A 24,678-nucleotide genomic window follows, 5' to 3' on the forward strand; every position below is an offset into this window, starting at 1 on the left:
CCTAAAAGAGAATAACCAAAAACCGACATGGTTTACATTCTTGCTGAGTCATGAAGTTCTCAGAGCTGAAAATAGTCTTGGGCAGTTTTTTTCTTTCAGACTAATTTTTCTCATATAGTTAAGAAAATAAAATAGAATGAACCATAAAAAAACTGTTATTTGAGAAGAAAACAAAACATCCACAGTTTCCACTTCACCTCACAAGATTGCTTAAAAGTGGGTGCTTGACCAGCTTAGAACCCAGCAAGTTCTTGGCTGGCCCAGCTTCGTCCCCATTCTGGGCCTTCCACCAGCTGCTACTGCCTGTGTGCTAGCAGTAAATTATTAATAACCTATGCCATTGTTGGTCACAGTGAGACCTTTTGTGGCAGCAGAGCCAGGTGGAAGAAAATACCCACTGCATCATAGTGCTCCCCCTTTCTTGGCAGAATGGACCGTATTTTAAGGATTGCTCTGTTAAGTATGTTTTGGGAAAGGATTTATTTTCTGACAAGATTGGGTTGTAGCCAACTAAGTTTTATTCAGAGTAGACCTATTGAAATTAATGAACCTAAATGAGTCATGTTTATTAATTTTAATTGGTCTACTATGAGTAGGACTAACATTGAATACAATTCATAGTCCTGTGTTTTCACTGTATTCTAATCATTGGCAGTCCAGGGAATGAACTGGAATAATTTTGAATGTATGGCTTTGTTTTGTTTTTTCAATGGTCCTACAGGCACCTTTAAATGTTCTTGCTACACGTGACGGGTTCACATCATCCAAAATGTACTATATCTATGTGGACTGTATGCACATGTATGTGTACAGTAGGGCCACGCTTTTTGGCAGCCCGCTAATACAACGGCTTTCAATTAGAGTAAGGCCCCACTCATACGGAGCTTGTTCCGCTTTTACAGCGTTTTTCAGGCATCAGGTGCCATTTTACTGACGGAATTATGCTTTTCAGCGGGGGTCTGGAACGTAACCCGCTGTATGAGTGGGGCCCTGTATGTCACTGATTAGGGAGATAGGCTATATTAATCTTGGGAAATATTCACAATTTTCTAACCTGTTGAATTGAATCCCAGGTCCCACCAAAACACAAAGTGCTAGCCCCTACATTAGGTCACACAATTCCACAAATAAAAAAAAGCAAATGCAGTGGAAACCTCAGTTTACAATTGTAGCAAATAGGATCAGAAGATAAATAATTTAAAAATGGGGTTGATCGAAGATAAACCATCCTGAAAACAGCAAAGATCAGATGATTACAATTGTGTAGGCAGGCCGAGAAAAATAATGGAAATGGGGGGGCAGATAGTCCAGGCCTTTTAGATCAAAGACGAGTAGTAAATCATTGGGAGTACTTGTTACATATTCTGTCCTGGAACATGGCAGGATGGGCAAACTAGTTTATTGATCATGAATTTATTTCTTGTATGCAGTCATTTGATTTACCCTGTTTTCAAGAAACCTGGCTTGATGTTAATGTTGCTGTCCTAGCAAGTAAAGTTTGGTTGTGGGAGTGGAGGTTTGGCTGTTAGCATTTCTACAGACACATATCTGGATACTGAAAATTATCAAACAATGGGTATATTCAAACTGTAATAGTAAACTTCTAGAATTAGGTCGATTATCTGTTTAAAAGTTTGTATTCCTTCTAAACTTATAAATTACCAAGCCAAACAAATTTGGACAGATTTAGAACAAACACCATAGTATTTTGAAGAAGTGTTCTCAAGATCAGAGATTATGTTACATGGGGATTTCACACATGGATAGGCAGAGATAATGAACAAATAAATACATTTATTCCTTTAGATAAGAATGATGTAAATATCTTAGACATTTACAATGTAAGATTATTAATAACAAAAAAGGGGGGCAAATCACATTGTCTAAATGAAGGGGCTCTGAATAAACGAAAGGCCATTACATTTACTGGTCCCAGAATTGGAGTGATGTGATTGATTATTTTTAATAAACGAAAGGCCATTACATTTACTGGTCCCAGAATTGGAGTGATGTGATTGATTATTTTTGTTTTGTGTAAACATTCTAAGATTAAATCCTATCTAGGATCAGGCTGATAGTGATCACCTCTCATTGATGGCAGAATTAGGCTGCACACAGAAGAATAAACAGCTCCCTATGCTATACTGTGTATTAATTAGGCAATCTCTATGGCAGATGAAATAAGATAAATTCTAAGGATTTAAGAGGTGAATTTATAAATCATGCGGATAATCAATATAAACTAATAGGACAGAAATATCTTCATAGGAATTGATAGAAAGTTTGAGGCTCTTTTTAGTAAAACCTTGTTGCCAGAAATTGTAGTCTCACCCTCAATCATGGTTTGATGTAGACCAGGGTTGAGGAAGCTTTTTCAAAGCACTATTTACAGCCAGTCCAGGAGCCTTTGAGTGTACCATCCATCAGCTGAGTTGAAACCTGCTTTATCCAGACATCTTGGGCACAAGGGAGTTGACTGAGGAGAAATCCGCACAGCTGATCCAGGAGGATAGGTGGTAGAGCCAAAGGCTCTTGGATCAACTGTGTAGGGTGCTTTGAAGTCTCAGTTGATGGGCAGTAAAACCAAAGCCTGCTTTTCCTTGCCAGTGCACCTTCGGGAGTGCACTTTAAAGGCTCCCATTTTTGCTTTGGCAGCCACATCTCTACCAGCCCCCACACCTGACATCCAATATGATGTCAAGTGTGGTGCAAGTGGTTTGGGGAAAAATGGTCTCGCAGGCCAAATTTAAACCCCTGGAGAGCCAAGGTTGGCCTGTGGGATGGAGGTTCTCCAACCCGATGTAGAGGACAGGAGTTGTAAACTGGATCTCCAAGGTGAAATAACTCAGATAGTGAATTAAAAGTGTTTTGGCCCAGTAAAGCAAGTATCTGAAACTTTTAAGAATGAAAAAAGAGAATTATGCTAGTAAATTTTGGAAAGATCTTGGGCAGACTGTAGTTAATAAAAATGAAAAATGCTTTTGGGACCTTGTAGCGCATGGACCTCATTACTAAGAGGCGAAGTCTCAGGGGAAAACATACCGTCAACTGAATTTTTTCATATTGGTCCACCCTGATTTGGACACTTAGCTTACTACAGGTAATTCAAGTGGAATATTGCCAGCTGGTTGGACATCTAGTGTTTTAGTTCCAGCCTTGAAGAAAGGTGATTGGAAACATACCCCCCCTAAAAAAAGTTGTCTTGATTTCCCCACAAAATTAAATGCACAACATATTTTTGGTAAGTTATGACAATGGGTCTAAGAGGACCAGGTTTGTCCCCAATGTAGGCTGGCTTTTGTAAAAGTCATAGCATAATTAACCAGTGTTTTGCTTTGAATTATCTTATTCAAAAGTACCGTATATTCCGGCGTATAAGACGACTTTTTAACCCAGGAAAATCTTCTCAAAAGTCGGGGGTCGTCTTATACGCCGGGGGTCGTCTTATAGGGCGGGTGCTGAAACTTCCGAGCCGGACTGGAGAATCTGCGGTCGCCGCATATGGTGGGGGGAGCTCAAAAACGGCCGCGGCCACATCCCCGCCGTATGCGGCGACCGTATAAAAGCAGCAAGGGCGGCGCTGTACAAGTACGGTAGAAGAAAATCCACTCACCAGGATTCGTGGAAAGAAGTGACTTAACGCGGTCCCGATGACTCCTGAGGACTGCAGTGAAGCGGCGCAGGCGCGCATGTGCGAGATCTGAGAGGCAGAGAAGGAGGTAATAGGATACAAGGGCGGGCCAGACGGGTGAAAGAGGCGTGTTTGCGCTACCGCTCTGATAGTCTTGGAGACAGGGAGGGCTGGGCAGGCAGGGAGAGCTGACCAATCCAAGCAGGCTTTGTATACAACAACCAGCCAATCGCCGGTAAGGTACATCGCTTGCCGTGATTGGCTGGTTGTTGTATACTGGGTACCACATACAGTACAGCACCAGTATCTGTACCTGTTCATACAGTATAGCACCAGTACATACAGTACAGTATACAAGTGTCCAACAGTCAAAACCCCATCATGGCTCCACCAGCAAGAAGAAAGAAATATGAAGCCAGTTTCAAACTTAAAGTTGTAAACTTTGCCATGGAACATAATAACTGCGCTGCTGCAAGACAATATGGAGTAACAGAAAAGATGGTTCGGGACTGGAAAGCAAATGAAAAAGCATTAAAGAGTATGCCAAGGGGTAAGTGTGCATTAAGAAGAGGCACCCCACATTGGCCAGAACTCGAAAAACATGTAGCAGACATGGTGAATGAGCATCGCCAAAACGGTTATGTAGTGACACGAAATAAAATACGTTTGTTTGCACTTCAGTGGGCCAAATCTAACCCAGATCACAGCAACAGATTTAAGGCCACTGTATCCTGGTGTACTAGATTCATGGGAAGGCATAATGTGGTACTGAGGCAAAAGACGAAAATTGCCCAAAAATTACCTGCAGATCTTGATAGCAAAGTAAATAGTTTCCATCGATACGTAATACAACAGCGCACTAAACATGGCTATGCGTTAAGTAGTATTGGAAATATGGATGAAACTCCAATGAATTTTGATATGGTTGGAAATAAAACTGTCCATCAAAAAAGTGAAAAAACAATTTTAATTAAAACAACAGGACATGAGAAGTCCAGTTTTACAGTGGTACTAGGATGCACAGCTGATGGCGCCAAACTGAGACCAGTGATTATTTTTAAAAGAAAAACAATGCCGAAACTCAAGTTCCCTGTTGGTTGTTTTGTACATGTGAATGAAAAAGGCTGGATGGATGAAGAAGGGGTAAAGCTATGGTTTGATAATGTATGGAGCAGGCGACCAGGTGGACTTATTCAAAAACGTAGTCTACTGGTGTGGGATATGTTCAGGGCTCATTTAACTCCCAGCACCAAGCAAAGGCTTGCAAGACTAAACACAGATGCGGCAGTTATTCCTGCAGGATTGACATCGTTGGTACAGCCACTGGATGTGTGCCTAAACAAGCCATTTAAAGATCGCATTCGAGAACAATGGAATGAATGGATGGTTAGCGGCGAAAAGTCATTCACAAAAGGAGGAAACATGCATGCTCCACAGTTGGATGTTTTGTGCAAGTTTGTCATAAAAGCCTGGAATGATATTGATGCAGAAACAGTAATCAAGTCGTTCAAGAAGTGTGGCATATCAAATTCATTAGATGGTATGGAGGACGACTACTTGTGGCAAGATGAAGAGGAAGCCGAAGCTGAGACCACACCATCTGATACGGAATTCGATCCATACGATGACTGCCTTACAAATGTATCACAAGATGACCCAGGGCCTGCAGGAGAAAGAAAGCATCGCCCCAAGGGAAGGAGAGGCTGCTGCTGCTGTGCTGCTGCTGCTGTGCTGCTGCTGCTACTGTGGGACCACCATCTCCACCACCCTTCCCTGAGGGACTTCTGCCTGGCAGGACCAGGCCCCAGGTACCCAGCCAGCCAGGACTGATTCTTACCACCTGTCCCTCTTTGGAGGGATACATAAGCCGGCTGGCTGAGGTGGCCTGGGAGACCCAGGGCCTGCAGGAGAAAGAAAGCATCGCCCCAAGGGAAGGAGAGGCTGCTGCTGCTGCTGCTGCTGCTGCTGCTGCTGCTGCTGCTGCTGCTGCTGCTGCTGCTGCTGCTGCTGCTGCTGCTGCTGCTGCTGCTGCTGCTGCTGCTGCTGCTGCTGCTGCTGCTGCTGCTGCTGCTGCTGCTGCTGCTGCTGCTGCTGCTGCTGCTGCTGCTGCTGCTGCTGTGCTGCTGCTGCTGCTGCTGCTGCTGCTGCTGCTGCTGCTGCTGCTGCTGCTGCTGTGCTGCTGTGCTGCTGCTGCTGTGCTGCTGCTGCTGTGCTGCTGTGCTGCTGCTGCTGCTGCTGTGCTGCTGCTGTGCTGCTGCTGCTGTGCTGCTGCTGCTGTGCTGCTGCTGCTACTGTGGAACCACCATCTCCATCACCCACCTGTTCCTCTTTGGAGGGATACATAAGCCGGCTGGCTGAGGTGGCCTGGGAGACCCAGGGCCTGCAGGAGAAAGGAAGCATTGCCCCAAGGGAAGGAGAGGCTGCTGCTGCTGCTGCTGCTGCTGCTGCTGCTGCTGCTGCTGCTGCTGCTGCTGCTGCTGCTGCTGCTGCTGCTGCTGCTGCTGCTGCTGCTGCTGCTGCTGCTGCTGCTGCTGCTGCTGCTGCTGCTACTGTGGGACCACCATCTCCACCACCCTTCCCTGAGGGACTTCTGCCTGGCAGGACCAGGCCCCAGGTATCCAGCCAGCCAGGACTGATTCTTACCACCTGTCCCTCTTTGGGGGATACATAAGCCGGCTGGCTGAGGTGGCCTGGGAGACCCAGGGCCTGCAGGAGGAAGAGTCCATCGCCCAAGGGAAGGAGAGGCTGCTGCTCTTGCTGCTGCTCTTGCTGCTGCTCTTGCTGCTGCTCTTGCTGCTGCTCTTGCTGCTGCTCTTGCTGCTGCTCTTGCTGCTGCTCTTGCTGCTGCTCTTGCTGCTGCTCTTGCTGCTGCTCTTGCTGCTGCTCTTGCTGCTGCTCTTGCTGCTGCTGCTCTTGCTGCTGCTGCTCTTGCTGCTGCTGCTGCTGCTGCTGCTGCTGCTGCTGCTGCTGCTGCTGCTGCTGCTGCTGCTGCTGCTGCTGCTGCTGCTGCTGCTGCTGCTGCTGCCGCCGCCGCTGTGGGACCACCACCTCCACCACCCTTCCCAGAGGGACTTCTGCCTGGCAGGACCAGGCCCCAGGTACCCAGCCAGCCAGGACTGATTCTTACCACCTGTCCCTCTTTGGAGGGATACATAAGCTGGCTGGCTGAGGTGGCCTGGGAGACCCAGGGCCTGCAGGGGGAAGAGACCATTGCCCAAGGGAAGGAGAGGCTGCTGCTCTGCTGCTGCTGCTGCTGCCGCCGTGGGACCACCACCAGAGGGACTTCTGCCTGGCAGGACCAGGCCCCAGGCCTGATCCTGATCAGGGCGTGGACGTTTCTGTTGCTGCCGTTGGGCTGTCCTGGAATGCGAGACTGAAGTGCTGCTGTTGCCTCTTCTGAGGTGTATGCCACCGTTGCTGCTGTCATTATCACCAGGTTGGGGGTCATTGCTGTCTATCGTTCTTGGGTCCCATTACATCAGCTACTACAGATTATCGGCTGCTGAAGCTCCTCGGATGCTGCTGTGTTGTCTGAATGTATGAGTGGGTTGTATGAGTGAGTGTGTGATTGTGTGTATATGCCATGAGTTTTATTATTTATTTTATTTTTATTATGTGCCTGGGCGAGAGGACAGTGTTGTGGGAGGGAGGACCAAAGGGGGCCCCTATTAGTGTAGTGACGGGGTATGGGAGGTATGGCGCTGTGAGTAGGACATGCCAGTTAAGGGGAACTCGCCCCAGACAACTGGTGGCTGTGACGTGTTCCGGTCCTCCTCACACCCACAGGATTGCTGGTAGTTCTATCAGCCAACCCTCGGATCTCCAATTGCTGCTTTTTAATGCCAGATCGGTAAATAATAAAACCTCCCTCATCCATGACCTAATTGTGGATGAGGCGGCCGATCTGGCATGTATTACCGAGACCTGGGTGAGCGATCTGGGAGGTATTAATCTCTCCCAGTTGTGCCCACCTGGGTATTCGGTTCAGCATCTGGGTAGATCCGAGGGTCGGGGAGGGGGAATCGCTGTGGTCTATAGAAGTTCCATCCCTCTTGTTAGGCACCCTATCCAGATGGCTAATGGTCTAGAGTGTCTGCACATAACGTTGGGTCAGCGAGACAGACTGGGAATTCTGTTGGTGTACCGTCCACCCTGCTGCCCAACAGCCTCCCTAACTGAGCTGACAGAGGTGGTCTCGGATCTATTGTTGCGTTCCCCCAAACTTTTGGTATTGGGGGATCTCAACATTCATGCTGAGGCCGCTTTATCTGGAGCAGCTCAGGACTTCATGACCTCCATGACAGCTATGGGGCTGTCTCAATTTGTTACTGGCCCTACGCATGTGTTGGGGCACACTCTGGACTTGATTTTTGCCACTGGATTAGGGGATGGTGATCTGAGAGTGAGGGATTTTTCATCTACTCCTTTGTCATGGTCAGATCACCGCCTATTAAGGTTTAGACTTACACTGTTTTCTCCCCTCTGCAAGGGTGGAGGACCAATTAAGATGGTCCGTCCCCGGAGACTAATGAATCCTGAGGGTTTTCTGATGGCTCTAGGGAATTTTCCGGCTGATAGAATTGATGGTCCTGTCAAAACCCTGGCCATGCTGTGGAATACGGAAATGGCCCGGGCAGTTGACACGATCGCCCCGGTGCGCCCTCTCCGTTGCAGAGCTCAATTGGCTCCCTGGTTTACTCCGGAGCTAAGAGTGATGAAGCAAGAAAGGAGACGGCTTGAGTGCAAATGGAGGCGAACTCCCGACGGCTGTAATCATGAACTTGTGAAGCTCTCTACCAAACTCTATGTGAAGGCAGTGAGAGCAGCAAAGAAGCAATACTTTGCTGTCTCTATTCAGTCATCCCTTAACCGCCCAGCGGAACTTTATAAAGTTGTCCGGGGACTTTTACACTCTGGTCCCCAGGACGCAATAACACCATCAATTGCCCGCTGTAATGAGTTTGCGCGACACTTTCGTGATAAGATCATGAACATCCGCCGGGACCTTGACTCCATTATTGTAGCAGTTGATCCTAATGAGGTATCCAGAGCACAGTCTTGTCCTGTTTTATTGGATGAGTTTCAGTTGGTACAGCTCGAGGATGTGGACAAGGTGCTTGGACAGATGCGGGTGACCACTTCTGCTCTGGATCCTTGCCCCTCATGGCTAATAAAAGCTAGCAGGAATGGAACAGCCGGCTGGGCCAAGGAGGTGATTAATGCCTCTTTACGAGAGGGAGTGGTCCCACCCTGCCTGAAACAGGCGGTGGTGAGACCGCTCCTAAAAAAATCCTCCTTGGACCCTGATAATTTGGACAACTATAGGCCAGTAGCAAATGTCCCATTCCTGGGCAAGGTTCTAGAGCGTGTGGTCGCTCGCCAACTCCAGGCTCTCTTGGATGAAACTGATTATCTAGACCCATTTCAATCGGGCTTTCGGCCGGGGTTTGGTACAGAAACGGCCTTGGTCGCCCTGTATGATGACCTCTGTCGGGAGAAAGACAGAGGGAGTGTAACTCTGTTGGTTCTCCTTGATCTCTCAGCGGCGTTTGATACCATCGACCATGGTATCCTTCTGGAGCGACTTACGGATTTAGGAGTGGGAGGCACTGCTTGGCAGTGGCTCTGCTCCTATCTCGGGAATCGGGAGAAAGACAGAGGGAGTGTAACTCTGTTGGTTCTCCTTGATCTCTCAGCGGCGTTTGATACCATCGACCATGGTATCCTTCTGGAGCGACTTACGGATTTAGGAGTGGGAGGCACTGCTTGGCAGTGGCTCTGCTCCTATCTCGGGAATCGTCTCCAGAAGGTGATGCTGGGGGAACATTACTCGAGTCCCTGGGTACTCCAATATGGGGTCCCGCAGGGTTCAGTTCTGTCCCCCATGCTTTTTAATATCTATATGAAGCCGCTGGGTGAGGTCATCAGGAGTTTTGGAGTGCGTTTCCAGCAATATGCTGATGATACGCAGCTCTACTACTCCTTTTCATCTTCCTCTGGTGAGGCTGTTGATGTACTAGACCGCTGCCTGGCCGCGATAATGGGCTGGATGAGAGCTAATAAACTGAAACTCAATCCTAACAAGACTGAGATGCTGTTGGTGGGAGGACCCTCTGCCCAGATGGTTGACGTTCGACCTGTCCTAGATGGGGTTACACTCCCCCTAAAGGAACAGGTACATAGTTTGGGGGTCTTATTAGATCCGCTCCTGTCACTTGAGGCTCAGGTAGCCTCGGTGGCACGGAATGCATTCTACCAGCTCCGGCTGGTAGCCCAACTACGACCCTATTTGAGCAAGGAGCATCTTGCCTCAGTTATCCATGCTATGGTAACCTCTAGATTGGACTACTGTAATGCACTCTACGTGGGGCTACCTATGAAGACGGTTCGGAAACTTCAGCTAGTGCAAAATGCTGCGGCCAGAGTTCTCACTGGGACAAAGAAATTTGACCATATAACACCTGTCCTGGCGCAGCTGCACTGGCTACCGATATGTTTCCGGGCCAGATTCAAAGTGTTGGTTCTTACCTATAAAGCCCTAAACGGCATCGGACCGCAATACCTGATGGAGCGCCTCTCTCGCTATGTACCTACCCGTTCACTACGCTCGACGTCGAAGGCCCTTCTCCGGGTCCCAACCCATAAAGAGGCCTGGAGATCAACAACTAGATCTAGGGCCTTCTCGGTGGTGGCCCCCGAACTATGGAATGCCCTCCCAGACGAGATACGCCTGGCGCCTTCTCTGTTATCTTTTCGACACCAGGTAAAAACTTACCTTTTCGCCCAGGCTTTTTAAATTTTGTAAATTTTTAAATATTTTAATTTAACATTTTAAACTTAATATGATCTTAATTTAAATCTCAATGGCAATTTTATTAATGTTTTATAACTGTACTATATATTTTTTTTTCCACACTTGCTCATATTTTAATTGTGATTTTATTTGTTGTACACCGCCCTGAGAGCTTTCTGCTATAGGGCGGTCTAGAAATGTAATTAAATAAATAAATAAAAATAAATGTCATTGATGTGCTTATGATATCAGATGACGAACAGGAGGATTTTGAAGGCTTTTAAAGGGAAACTGTCACGCCAGCAAAACCTGTAAAAATACCGTAGCTTGCAGTTATGATGGGCGTTGCTAACTCGCCAGGGACTTGCCCGGCACTTGCTCTCTCTCTATTGTTTGTTATCTTCCTCCTATCATCATCAGTTCCAGTTTGGTTGTCAGCTTAGAAAACAAACAGCATGGCAGCTCCCATGGGTTTATTGTCTTATCCTTCCTTTCAGCTTTAGAGTGAATTAGGAAAAGTTTAATCCACTTGCACTGTTTTATGTTTACATGTTTGATGACAAACAGCCTTATGCTTATAAGTGACAGTTTTCCTGCTAAGTACCTGCATGTCATAAGCAGGGGTAGTCTTATATGGCGAGTATATCCCAAACTCTATATTTTAACTGGAAAAGTTGGGGGTCGTCTTATACGCCCAGTCGTCTTATACGCCGGAATATACGGTATCTTAGCAGTCCACCAAAAAAGCTGTGTATTGCATTTGTTCTCTCATTTGCCTTTGACCCCATTGAATGACACTGACTATTGAAAAAACTAGCAGTCACTTCATTGGATAACTGCAGTTTCTTATACAACAGTTCTATTCTAATACTGATGTTAATATTCGAACTGGACTTGCAGGTTCTCAGATTCAATATTTATATCAAGGGGTGAAAAACAAGATACATATCCCACCCTTCCCAGTAGGAACCCAGGGCAGCAGATGATATGGCTCATGTCATTATCCCAAGTAGGTATGAGAAGATTATTTTCCAAATTTGAACTTTTATTATTTATTTATTATCTTTATTTTTACCCCGCCCTATTTTCCAAACTGGAACTCAAGGCGGCTTCCAGATAAAAATACATATAATTAAGAACATACAATAGTCTAAATTAAATAGAATTAAACTATTTGCAATATTAAAACCATTCAAACATACACTTAATAACTTCTTGCAAGCAAGAAGGTTTATCTATTAATTGCAATAATAATAAAGTGGTGGTGTTTGCTGGAAGGCATAAGCAGCACAAACGGTTCATATCATTGAATGGTGTCATTCACTTAAGAACTTAGGGCTTTGTTTTTGTGAAAATATTCCATGGCATTCTCATTTTGGGGCAGTTAAAATTTCATCAGGGCTATAAAGAAACTTTATTATAGGTCATAATTTGATAGAACTGATAAAAGTTTTGTTGCTTGTTATATGCTGCGACACTCTGGAATAGCTCTAATAGGGATAAATTGGATATAATCCAAAATAAGTTTCTACATGTGCTGCATGGAGTCCCACATAGCTTACCAATATATTACTTAGAACTGAAGTAGGTCCCCTTTCTTTAAAAGCACACAATCATAAATGAATTATTCTGTATTGGAAAAACTTGCTAATGTGAGACCAACATTTATCAAAATTGTGTTTTTTATATCTGCAGAATAGAGAAAGCTTAACACAATGTTGTAATTGTTTGATGCCAAGTTACTCAATTTCCTCTGCAACATCATCTCAGGACCCTTTTTGCCATAATATCCACATTGTAAATTCTGCTGAAAATGCCAAAATGGACTTTGAAAATATGAAGAATTCCATGTCCTCAGTATGGTATGTTAAAGTTAAATCTGACCATAAAAGGACTGCTTATCTGCAGGAATTAACGTTTCTTCTATTAGGCATGTATTTACTTGGCTTAGATTTCAAACTATGCCCACAGAATCTCGAACCGGTAAATTCTTTTAGGTCAACAAACGTCTGTCTTTCTATATGTGGATCAGACCACATTGAAGATATTGTGCATTATATCCTTCATTGTCCTTCATTTAACTCACCTTAAGACAGATTTCACTATTCATTTCAATTTTCTCGAAGATCAATCAGCTGATTTCAAAATTAGATGGGTGCTGGCCAGTATATAAAAGTTTGTTATGTACGGGGTAGCTTTACATGAGTTACCAGCAAGAAAGTTACAGAGCTGCTTTTTTGACCCAAAAGAATGTTGATAGCCAGGGGAATTTTTACATGATTTGGGGAATAGTTTTAAGTTCTGACAGCTTGCATTGCTGAAAATTTATATGTTTTAGGGAGCAATCCTACGCAAAGGAGGCTGGCATTAGTGGAGCCGGCGCAAGGAAAAGCGGCGTAAAGTTCCTCCATATCATGTCTCCGTTCAGGAGCCCCTGGGAGGGGAGCACGCCGGCTGTGCTGGCAGAGCTCAACGGAAGGAAAAGCTCATCAGACAAGTCAAACAACAAGATAGCTGCCACAGCCACCATAATGACTTCCATTATGTATGTTTACTTTTGCCTTCCTTTTTCCTGCCATATTGTCTGCCGGAACTGGAGACTGCAGGACTGAGCCAAACATGTTCAGGATGTAGCATTAGTCCTTCTCGGTTCTGCCCCCCCCACCCCCTGGAACACCCCTTTTCAGGCCTTCCACCAGCTTCACTTGCACCAGGCTCAACTGAGCTGTCTGGAACCCTGCTGGGCCTGGATGGTGGCAGATTTCCCAAGCTGCACCCGGGTGGAGGACTTGTGCTGGCATAGCCTGGAGTAAATACCAGCAGGATTGTGCCCTAACTTACTCTTGGGTTATCTTGTTTTTGTGATTTACATTGTAGTAGTGATTAGCTACAAACAAAACATCTGACTGATATGGAACCAAGCAATGAAGTCATGCCTGACCCTTTTTTTAATGAATTCTTTATTTTTCTTTGGCCTACACAAAGTATGTACATATCCCTGGTGTGCTGCAGTAATTGTCACACATGCTGTTTGCCATCTGCCATCTTTTACAGTTCTGATATTAAGGTATCTGCTGGAATTCTAACCTGCTGGAGCTCTTTTTAGATTTTCTGTGGTACCTGTATGTAGTGGCATAAATGTCTGTTTGAGTCATGCATGCTTCCATTACAAACTTGTTTAACTAGCCATACTACTATTGTAAATAGTCCTTCCCCCATATATACATTTGAACTTTTTCTTGTGCACTAGGAGTTTCCTGCTACAGGAAGACTTCTGTATATGACATACAAGATAAGAAGAGGTCTTCACAGATATTGACCCATACTTCAAAATTATTTGTCTTGGCTTTGTCTGGTTTTTGGACATATTAGAGAGGAACATTTCTATGAATGAGAAATCTTTTTCCCTTAAGCATTCACAGATATTTAAGTGCCTTGCAAAAGTACTCAGACCTCTGACCAATGCTCTCATAGTACTGAATGACAAATGGTACATTGTAATTTAGTCCTGTATGATATTTTATTTTGAAACACTGAAACTCAAAATCAATTGTACGGTGACATTGATTTTATGTTGGGAAATGTTTGTAAGAAACAAAAAAACCTGAAACATGTTGCTTGCATAAGTATTCAATCCCTGTGCTGTAGAAGCTCCCAGTCTACACAGAAAGAAATTGCCCTATCAAGGACACAGTTACCTTACCATTGGCCTCCACCTGTGAACCATTAAAGTTGCTGTCACATTGTCAGGGTTACACCTCCACTGTTGAAAGATCATTGATCAGGCTGTGGATCTGAAGGGAAATGAAGACCAAAGAGCATTCTACAGAAATGAGAGATAATGTAATACAAATGCATACATTAGGAAAAGGGTACAAAATAATGTCTGTTTGGATATCCCAGTGAGCATGGTTGGATCAATAATCAAGGAGTGGAAGCTGTATTGCTCCACCCAGGCACTGCCAAGAAAAGGCCGTCCCTCAAAACTCAGCACTCGAACAAGGAGGAGACTTGTGAGAGAAGCCACAGAGAAGCCAGCAATCACTTTGAAGGAGCTACAGAGTTCAGGGGCTGGGAGTGGAGTAATGGTGCACCAGTCAACCATATCAGGAGCTCTGCATAACACTGTCCTGTATGGGAGGGTGGCAAGAAAGAAGCCGTTACTCCAAAAGTACCATCTGAAAGCATGTCTGGAGTTTGCCAGAAAGCATGAGAGTGCCCCAGGTGTGATGTGGGAAAAGGGTTTGTGGTCAGATGAGACCAAGATAGAGCTTTTTGGCCAAAACTCAGAGCACTATGTGTGGCACAAAGCTAACACTGCCCATGCCTCAAGATGCACCATCCATACAGTGAAGTATGATGATGGCAGCATCATGCTGTGAGGATGCTTCTTATCAGCAGGGACTGGGCATCTTGTTAAAATTGAAGAAAGAATGGATGGAGCAAAATACAGGGAAATACTGCAGTGAACCTGCTTCAATCCACTAAGAAACTGAAGCTTGGGAGGAACTTCACTTTTCAGCAGGACAATGATCCCAAGCACGCCAAAGTAACATGGGAGTGGCTGAAGAACAAAAAGGTGAATGCCCTACAGTGGCCCAGTCAAAGTCCTGATCTCAATCTCATGGAGAATCTATGGCGCTCTTTGAAAATTGTGGTTCACAAGTGATGTCCAACCAACCTCAACGACCTGGAGCAAATCTGCCAAGAAGAATGGGCCAAAATCCCTCCAGCACTGTGTGGAATGGTGGTACATACCTACCCCAAAAGACTTTAAGCTGTTATTGTGGCGAAAGGTGGCTCTACTAAAAATTAATGTGTGGGTTGAATACTTATGCAAGCAACGCGTTTCAGTTTTTTATGTTTCTTACAAACATTTCCCAACATAAAACCAATGTCATCTTACAGTAATTGATTTTGAGTTTCAGTGTTTCAAAATAAAATATCATACAGAATGAAATTACAATGTACCCTGAGAGCATTGATCAGGGGTCTGAGTACTTTTGCAAGACACTGTAGTCTATATTCTGGAAGGATTCTTCACTTTCTCATGTTTATCCCTTTTATGTCGTAGTTGGTCATGAATCAAGGGACAATGGTCCAGGTCAGATGTAATGCTAAACCATGATTTAGTACAGTGCACACGAGTTTGCTCAAACATTGAGCTCAATTGGTACCCCCTCCTCTGGCATACACCAGAAGAAGAGATTCAATATATCTGCTTCTGGGTTTAAACTAAATGTGATTTGTCATTACATCTGACAAGGATAAATTATAGTTAATTTAAATGGCCGCATTTGAAGTACCATTTACAGTTCTGCCTCACCTCAAAAAAGATATTGTAGAGACGGAAAAGGTTTGGAAAAGCAACCAGAATGATCAGGTGGATGGAGCAACTCTCCTATGAGGAAAGTTTCTGCATTTGGGTTTTTTAGTTTAGAGCAGTGGTTCCCAACCTTTATGAGCATGGGACCCCCTTTATAAGCTGAAAATGTTTTGTGACCCCCTCCCTCCAGGGAGGCAGGCTGGCTGCCAAGAAGGAAGGGGAAAGCAGCCTTTCTTTGCAGGCTTGCTTCTTTTTGCTTCACAAAAAGCCCTCTCCTCTCATTCTAAGTAAGGGCGTTGCCAGTAGCGGCAGTGCAAGGAGACGGGAATCAGTGATAGTAATCCCCTCTTCTTCCTGGTAGCCCCACCCTCAGCCTCCTTTGGCATCTGCCATGTATTTTATAGGCAGATGCCTGCCCTCAGTGCGCCTGAAAGATGCTCTGGCACTTCAGGAAAAGGCCTCCCCTCTCGTTTGGAGCAAGGGGGAGGTGTCATCTGCAGCGGCAGTGGAAAGCAGACAGTGTAGAGGGAGTGAAGACTTTTTTAAAAAAATTAATAAATTCATTTCTTTACTGTTCATGGCCCCCTCTGGATTACTTCACGGCCCCCCTGGGGGTTCCGGCCCCCAGGTTGGGAACCACTGGTTTAGAGAAAAGATGAGTAAGAGGTAATGTGATAGAAGTTTATAAAATTATGCATGGCATGGAGAAAGTGGATAGGGAATTTTTTTTCTCATTCTCTCATAACACTAGAACTCATGGACATCCAGTGAAGCTGAATGTTGGAAGATTCAGGACAGACTAAAGAAAGTGTTGCTTCATACAGCACATAGTTAAACTGTGGAATTTGCTCCCATAAGAGGCAGTGATGGCCACCAACTTGGATGGATTTAAAAGAGGATTAGACAAATTCATGGAGGGTAATAGCTAGAGGCAGTATACGTCTGAATACCAACTACAAAAAGAAACTGCAGAATTACTCATGCACTCAGGTCCCAGTTGCGAACTTCCCACAGGCATCTGATTGGCCACTGTGAGAACAGGATGCTGGACTAGATGGGCCATTGGCCTGATCCAGCAGGGTCTCCTTATGTTCTTAACTGTAGTTTATTAAAACAAAATCACACTGTGAGCCAGTCATATTTGGAGTAACCTACTGAAATCATTGAGTTAAGTTTGTTATAACTTAAGACCCATTCATTTCAGTGAGTCTACTCTGAGCATGATGAAGTCTGGGCCCAACCCAGTGATCAGATTGAAACTGTTTAGTTTTCCATTTTGCAGTGCTTCCTGGACAAGAGCAATTCAGAGGTGACTCCCAGCTATAAGATTCTGACAGTATAGGGTAAATAGACACCTATGTAGAATTGGCTAAGTTTTAATGATCTAAACTGAGCTTTCTCTTTGAGGTTCAATAGATTTCCTTCCATTCCCTTGCAGTTCTAGCACTGGGGTAGGTAACATGATACCCACAATTCATTTTAAGGTGCATTTAGGATCTTCCTGTAAGCCTACACTGACTTTGCAGCAGGTGATAGCGAATATATTTGAAACTAAATCAACTGATCCAATAGCCTTCTCTTCTTCCTCTGTGGTAAATATCTAATCTACTTTTGCACCAAAGTAATCAAGACTTTTGTTTAAAATCAAGATAGTATTCAAAGTAATCAAAACGTTTCTTAAGAGCATACTGTATGTGGTAAAATACTATTCTATACTGCAGAAATCTTGTAAGATGCAATACTTCTTTTTGAGGAATATTTGCAAACAGTAGAACATCATGGTTTTCTAAACTTAACAGAATTCACTCAGTTTTTCAGATGAAGAGATTTACAAAAAGACACTTTACAGATAAGTTTATTGAAAAGTGGACTTTGTTTATCAATCATTAGAATATGAAATAAAAAGATAATTAATACATTGCATCTGTAGACATTATTTTCATTTATATAAGTTTGTCCTATGTTATTGTTGTTGTACATTTCAATTATAAATTATGGGTGACAGTTAACAGTGTCATCCAACTTGTACAATGGGACTTCCTCTGTAGCTCCAAGGTATCACCCAAATCTCTGGACTGTTGGAGGGAATATTCAAAACAGATTTTGAGAGCATTAGGTGTGTGTGGGGGAGCTGCAAGGGAGAGAAGAAGGGAAAGTCCTGGAGTAGTGTTGGATATTATCATGATTTTATGTTATGATGAATTTTTGTACATTTGTCATTTCATAGTAATAATTTTTTAAACATTTAATAATGTATATTACAAAAATGCATTTAAGGAGAGACACCACCTAAATAATGTGGCTGCCTTCCAGAGAGATATTTGAGAAACTTCAGTATGATTGCCTAGGTGTAGGAATTTTGATTTGTTTTCCAACAGGAGGCTGTCTTCCTCTATCTAACCTGTGTTATCCCTGAGTTTGGAAAGTAGTTTTTAATGTGGTGGAAAAAGGAATGGCACCTCTTCAAGAAACTCAAGTCTAAAACCCTGCTGAACGTATATAGTTAGTCATGCAGTGCTCCTACCTCTCAAGCTCTAGGTTCTAGTAAAGTAACTGCTTACGCAGTCAGAATTCTGCAAATGTAAGCATATGTGGATAGCTTTTATAATTTAAAGTATTTGTCTGAATTTAAAATTTCCATAGTTCCCATTTTACACAGTGGATGTCATGAAGCATGTAGTTTCTCTGCTAGACTGTTGCCTGTGATGAATAAATCGGATAAACAGCACAGACAGAATAGTTATCAAAGCAGTCAGTCTGCTGCATTCTCTAGAATCAATCTCGGACTGCAAGGGTATGTAGTCTTGCTCACAGGTGGAAATTTGAGATTCTTATTTTAAATGGAGATTGGTTCAGTTTAGTGCTGCAGTTTTGGAATCCTGGTGGTTTCAACTCCATGGTAGTCTTTCTTCATCAGGGGAAAACCACAGACTTTGATCCCCCTGCCCCATTCATTTTGCACTGTATATAAGCTAAACAGTTTGGTTGGTAGATGTCTTGTGTCCATGGTTAAAAAAAAAAACTGACAGAGGAATACGAGTTTGCGGATGTCTTCCAACACTCCTTGTACAAGAGGTATAAAATATTTGGAAGGGCTTCGGAATACTAGATCTCTAGCAAGTTGCCAAATGTTTAACTTTTTGAATATATGGAGCACACTTATTCTGAATTAAACACTGATTTCAGAAAATAACATAGCATTTGCCATATAACCAGAAGAATTGTGTTGTGAAGTATGCATTCTAAAACCATTTGTGAAATTGTTGTCAAATGCTATCTGAGGGCAAAGATACCTATGCAAACAACCCAAGCATGTAAATTAAAAAAAAAAGTTTCATGAGCGAAATGTCAGCCAGTGTCTCATCGTTGGGATCGTTGCTTTCACTTTTTGGTGTCCAGTTCAGAGTCTCTCAGGAAGCTAGGATTGGCTAATATTGTTATTTTTGTCTGTCATTAAGATGACTTCTGCTCAGGGCTGTGGAGTCGGAGTCGTGGAGTCGGAGTCGGAAGCAATTTTGGGTGGAGTCGGAGTTGGTAGAAATGTACTGACTTGACTTCAAAATAAAATTAATATTTTAATATTTATTAATTTATTATTATTAATACATTAATATACATTTGCCATTTATGAAGGAGTCAGAGCCGGAGTCAGACAGTAGAAAAATTATACATTTGCCATTTATGAAGGAGTCGGACAGTAGAAAAATAGTCGGAGGACCGACTCCACAGCCCTGCTTCTGCTTCACAGGGCTAGCAAACCTATACAGTGCTGTATTGATTTGTCTTAGGCATTTGCAGAGATGCACTCTACTAATTTTCTTCCCTCTAGGCAGATTATGATCAGAAAAAAAGAAAGAGCTACTTTTCTGTCTCCAAGTATTGATTATGGACATTTTTTAAAATGATGATCATTCCTTAAGATGAACACATTGCAAATTATTGTCTTAATGCTTAGTGGAACTTTGGGAGAGGGAAAACATGCTTGTCAAGCTGATTGAAGAACAGTATTTTGGGGCCTATGACCTGTCTCTCTATCTACTCATTGCATTTGGGGTGATGGTGCTGAGTGTTTTAAGAGAAATAAAAATTAATCAAGCAGAATTGCTGAATTAAGACATTGTACCAAGCCACATCAAAACCTTGTGTTTTTTTCTGAAATGGCATCCATGGTTTGCAATCAAGTTAGCAAATCACGGTTTGAAAAAGAAAATAAAGGGATGGGTAAAAATAGGATGGCTACCAGTAGGTGCCATCTGAATTGCCAAAACCATAATTGCTCTGTATCTTGAGGCCACTGTACTTGGAGATAAACCACAAGCTAGAGCGAACAAATGTTCAAAAGCAACTATAAACCAGTTTGCTTGAACATTTGGAAGTTCAACCCATGGTTTGGATTCCTTGGTCAGAATAGCTGATGTGTAACTGAAAAGGTAATCCTTGTTGTATTTAATTACAGTTTCCTTTAGAACCTTAATAATGTTATGATTATATGTAGAATACTCCTCCAAACAATCATGTTCTGTATGTTGATCAAAGGTGTTGCTTTAAAATAGACATGGATGGTGATGAAGAAGAAGTTGCATTCTTGTAATTTCCTTTAGGGTAGGTGTATTACATGAGAACTTTAGTCTTGTAATGTATGGTGTAACTCTTAAGTTGACAATTTACAAGGTATACCAGACTTTTAGCGTTTCTGTGAAGAAAGAAAAGAAATATTTTCCTAGAATATTGTTGGATGCATACCTGAAACCAATGGAGACACAGAGAACTGTTTCAGGTAAATGAGCCGATATAGTAAATTGCCAATTGGCTGTTTGTGATTTCATGCATTATTTATAAACTATACTGAGGGGAGGAAGGAACGGCTATGGATACAATTGCTTGGTTATTAGATGGCTTCATTTTTATAAAACATGCACAATTTTCTCTAGTTTAATTTGAGTAATTTTTTACCATTCAAGGGCATTTAGAATAAGCATTGTGAACGTTTTATACTCCTGTAGGATTGGCTGCTGAATACTTCAGTTCAGTCATTTCATAATGCTGTGCACATTGTGATTGCTATGCAAAACATATATTTAGCACTTGTTTAATCTTTGAAAGATTAAATTAACTTTCCTTAACATCTTCAGTTGTTTCCTAAATTCATTTACTCTGGATCTGATATTAAGAAAAATGTTATGCTAACAAATGTTTTGAACTTTGGAAATAAAGCATTTGATATAAAAAGAAATTGATATGTTAGTAATTGGCATATTAAGAACAGGAAGAAATCCCATTAGCCTTATTGACTGGGGACCTCAACATTTTATATCTTTTCCCCTCATTCCCACCCCAAATAATCTTTGAAAAATATGAGATCTCTCTTCACCCCACCTGCCAGGATGAAATATGTTTTACCAATTTATAATAGGCAGTATTCAGAATGTGACAAACATTCAAAAATTTGGATTAGTTGCACCTCTCCAAATGTAATGTGCATAAACACTTTCCTAGTAATCCAGGCACCAATTGCTTTGTAGGCTCTGCAGTGTAAGAGTTAGAATAGGACAAGATTACATGTGATCATCTTTATCTAAGAAGACTCTTCCACTCATTAATAGTATGACTTTCTTGTTACTTAACTAGGATTTGAACTGTTGTTTTTCTTTAAAGGCTGATTGTGTATGTATGAAGCATTTTGAGTTGTAAGGGGAAAACACTTTTGTTAAATGCATGGAGTCTGTGAATGTAGCATCTGTGGAGATGGCAGCATTCATCTAAGGACTTGTTTACACATTTGGTAATACTGGGCTAACATCTCAACACTCAAATATAATTTGTGTTTTGTGTTCACAGCGTGGTTGAAGCAAGTTGAAAGAGGGAAGTAGTCTTGGGGAAAAATAGGGGGCTTTTATTTTCTCTTATCCTTGTGATGATGTAATGATCCAGGTGTGATTTCTGATATACATAAATGGGTTGACTGAAGTGGTCTGTAAAAACAGTTAATGGCTAAACAACATAAGATGGTGAGTGCATATGATTGTCTTATGGCATAATGATTGAAATACCTGTTTTGACAGGAATGGATGTCCTGAGTCAAAACCTCATACATACCTTACTGTGTGTTCCAGATCCAAATCTGAGAGAATAATACAGCGGGGGGCCGCTTTTCAGCAGCCCACTTTTCGGCGTTCCGCTAATACGGTAGCTTTCAATTAGAGTAAGGCCTCACTCATACGGTGCTTGTTCCGCTTTTACGGCATTTTTCGGGCGTCGGGTGCCATTTTAATGAAAGAGTTCCACTTTTAGGCGGAGTTCTGGAACGTAACCCGCCATATGAGTGGAGCCCTACTGTAATTTATTATCTATTTGTTTCATCCTGGGACACATCTGCTAAATATGCAGAACTACATCATTGTTAGTTGAATTTATAACTGTCTAGATTCACTTTCCAAAAAGTGAAAATTACAAATATAAGGTTGCAGTCCTATGCATGCTTACCTGGGAGTACATCCCTTTGAATTCAGTGAGACTTACTTCTGAGACACACATAGAAGTGCTCTGTTAGGCTCATGGTTTTCAGGCTTATCAGTACAGAGTGTGAATATGTCGCAAATCCAATGAAACTTAAATGATTTGTGTTAAAAATAGGCACAGGAAAGGTGTCGCTAAACATAAACCTGTTACTTGTAGGTGTTGTCAGTCAACATATAAAACTCTCATTGCCCCTGCAGAATGTTTTCAAACAGACAGTTAAAGGCCTCTCAAAATGAATATTAGTTTTATAGAGTGTTATCGGCAAAGTTATCAGAACTCTTGTGCTTTTTCTTCTCACTGTAGGGAGATGTGCGAAATAACCTTGTCTCTGAGAACGTGAGCATTGGACAAAAAGTGGACTACTCGGACACCATGGTACAACAGAAGTTGGATGAAGTAAAGGACCAAATTAAACGGGAAATAAGGAAGGAACTTAAAATCAAAGAAGGAGCAGAAAACCTCAGGAAGGTCACTACAGATAAAAAAAACTTGGCTTATGTAGACAATATTTTGAAAAAATCAAACAAGAAACTAGAAGAATTGCATCATAAATTACAGGAATTAAATGCTCACATTGTTGTAACAGAACCTGAAGATGTTACAGGTATGTGTGTGGTTTTTTTAATGGAGATACTTAAAACAATCCCCATCATTTGAGCTAGAAGAAGTTAGTACTTCACATACTTTTGGTCTGCTTTTTAAATAACTAGAATTATATCAGAATTCACAAACTTCTACCTGCAGCTACTTGGGGCTGTAAAAAGCATCTTCTCTTTCGTTTAACATGCAAAAGCAATATTAGGAATCTCACGGTCTTATGCATATTCATATTACTTCTGCAGCTTACGCTTTAATGTGTTGCACAGTAACATGGAGAAGAATTAATTTGTAGCCACAAGTTATAGAAAATATGCTTCTTGAGACACTGCTCAGACTGAGAAATTTTAAGTGAAACAAATAAGGGAAGTTTCTCTTGTGCCAATTCCCATTTTCTTCTGCACTTTAGTATGTGAAAAGGAGAAATGGATAGGACTAAAGAGTTTACCTTTTACTCCTTGGCAATTTTCCAAGGAAAAGGAAGCCTTAGTCCTTCAAGTGTAGCCCTTTGGTTGCACATAAAGAAAGTAAAAATGGAAATGGTCTGCCTTCAAGTCGATTCCAACTTATGGTGACCCTATAAATAGGGTTTTCATGGTAAGCTAGAAGACAAGAATAATTTAAAAAGCATGTTATATTCAAAATAAACATTTTTAAAAAAAATCTAAGGAAAAAGCACATTTCTGTTAAGCCCATCTTAAAAAAAACCCTCCTTGGATCCCCAAGAGTTGAACAACTTTCGCCCAGTCTCTAATTTACCATTCTTGGGCAAGGTGATCAAGCGAGTGGTGGCTAAACAATTACAGACACACTTGGATGAAGCGGATTATTTAGATCCATTCCAATCAGGCTTCAGGACTGGTCATGGAACTGAAACAGCCTTGGTCGCCCTGGTGGATGATATGAGGAGGGCGTTGGATAGGGGAGAATATACCTTCCTCGTCCTCCTGGATCTCTCAGCGGCTTTCGACACCGTTGACCACGGTGTCCTTTTAAATCGCCTAGAGGGATTGGGAATACAAGGCACTGTCTTAAAGTTGTTCCGTTCCTATCTCTCTAATCGGCAGCAACGGGTGGCATTGGGAGATGAGGTTTCAAACCCTTGGCCTCTTAATTGTGGAGTACCACAGGGTTCTATCCTCTCCCCCATGCTATTCAACATCTATGTGAAACCGCTGGGGGCCATCATCAGGAGTTTTGGGCTGCAGTGTCACCAATATGCGGATGACACTCAGCTCTACCTCTCATTTAAGTCCTCACCAGAGTTGGCTGTGGATACCATGTCCAAGTGCCTGGAATCTGTAAGTGGATGGATGGGAGAGAACAGACTGAAACTGAACCCCGACAAGACCGAGGTGTTGTTTGTGGGAGACAAAAGAAGGTTGGGAATTACAGACCTGGTGCTTAATGGGGTGAGACTACCCCTGAAGGACCAGGTCCGCAGCCTTGGGGTCATTTTGGATTCCCAGTTGTCCATGGAGGCTCAGGTTTTGGCAGTGAGCCGGGCAGCTTGGTATCAATTACATTTGATACAGAGGCTGCGACCCTACCTTCCTCTTCATCTGCTCCCACAGGTGATACATGCCCTGGTCTCCTCCTGCTTAGACTACTGTAATGCGCTCTACGTGGGGTTACCCTTGAAAACGGTCCGGAAGTTACAGCTGGTTCAGAATGCGGCGGCGCGTTTGATTACGCACAGCCGTCGACGTGATCATATCACTCCAGTGTTAATAGATCTTCACTGGCTACCAGTTGTCTACCGGGCCCAATTCAAGGTGTTGGTGCTGACCTTTAAAACCCTATATGGTTTCG

General features: G+C 42.9%; 1 protein-coding gene across 5 annotated transcripts in view; it reads left to right on the forward strand.

Moving 5' to 3' along the window:
- The window catches only part of PKN2 (protein kinase N2), a 71,120-nt gene that overhangs the window by 9,007 nt on the left and 37,435 nt on the right, over window positions 1-24,678 (forward strand). For 2 of the 5 annotated variants that reach the window (XM_061633582.1, XM_061633583.1), the window contains exon 2: window positions 22,573-22,873. In XM_061633582.1, the coding sequence (XP_061489566.1) occupies window positions 22,573-22,873 (301 nt within the window). Of the gene's footprint in view, window positions 1-10,222; window positions 10,395-11,324; window positions 11,438-12,119; window positions 12,287-22,572; window positions 22,874-24,678 lie in introns of those variants that run through there. The other 3 variants (XM_061633585.1, XM_061633584.1, XM_061633586.1) reach the window with 3 other exon arrangements.

Source organism: Rhineura floridana, chromosome 6 (assembly GCF_030035675.1).
Source record: "Rhineura floridana isolate rRhiFlo1 chromosome 6, rRhiFlo1.hap2, whole genome shotgun sequence".
In the NCBI taxonomy this organism is placed as follows: domain Eukaryota; kingdom Metazoa; phylum Chordata; class Lepidosauria; order Squamata; family Rhineuridae; genus Rhineura; species Rhineura floridana.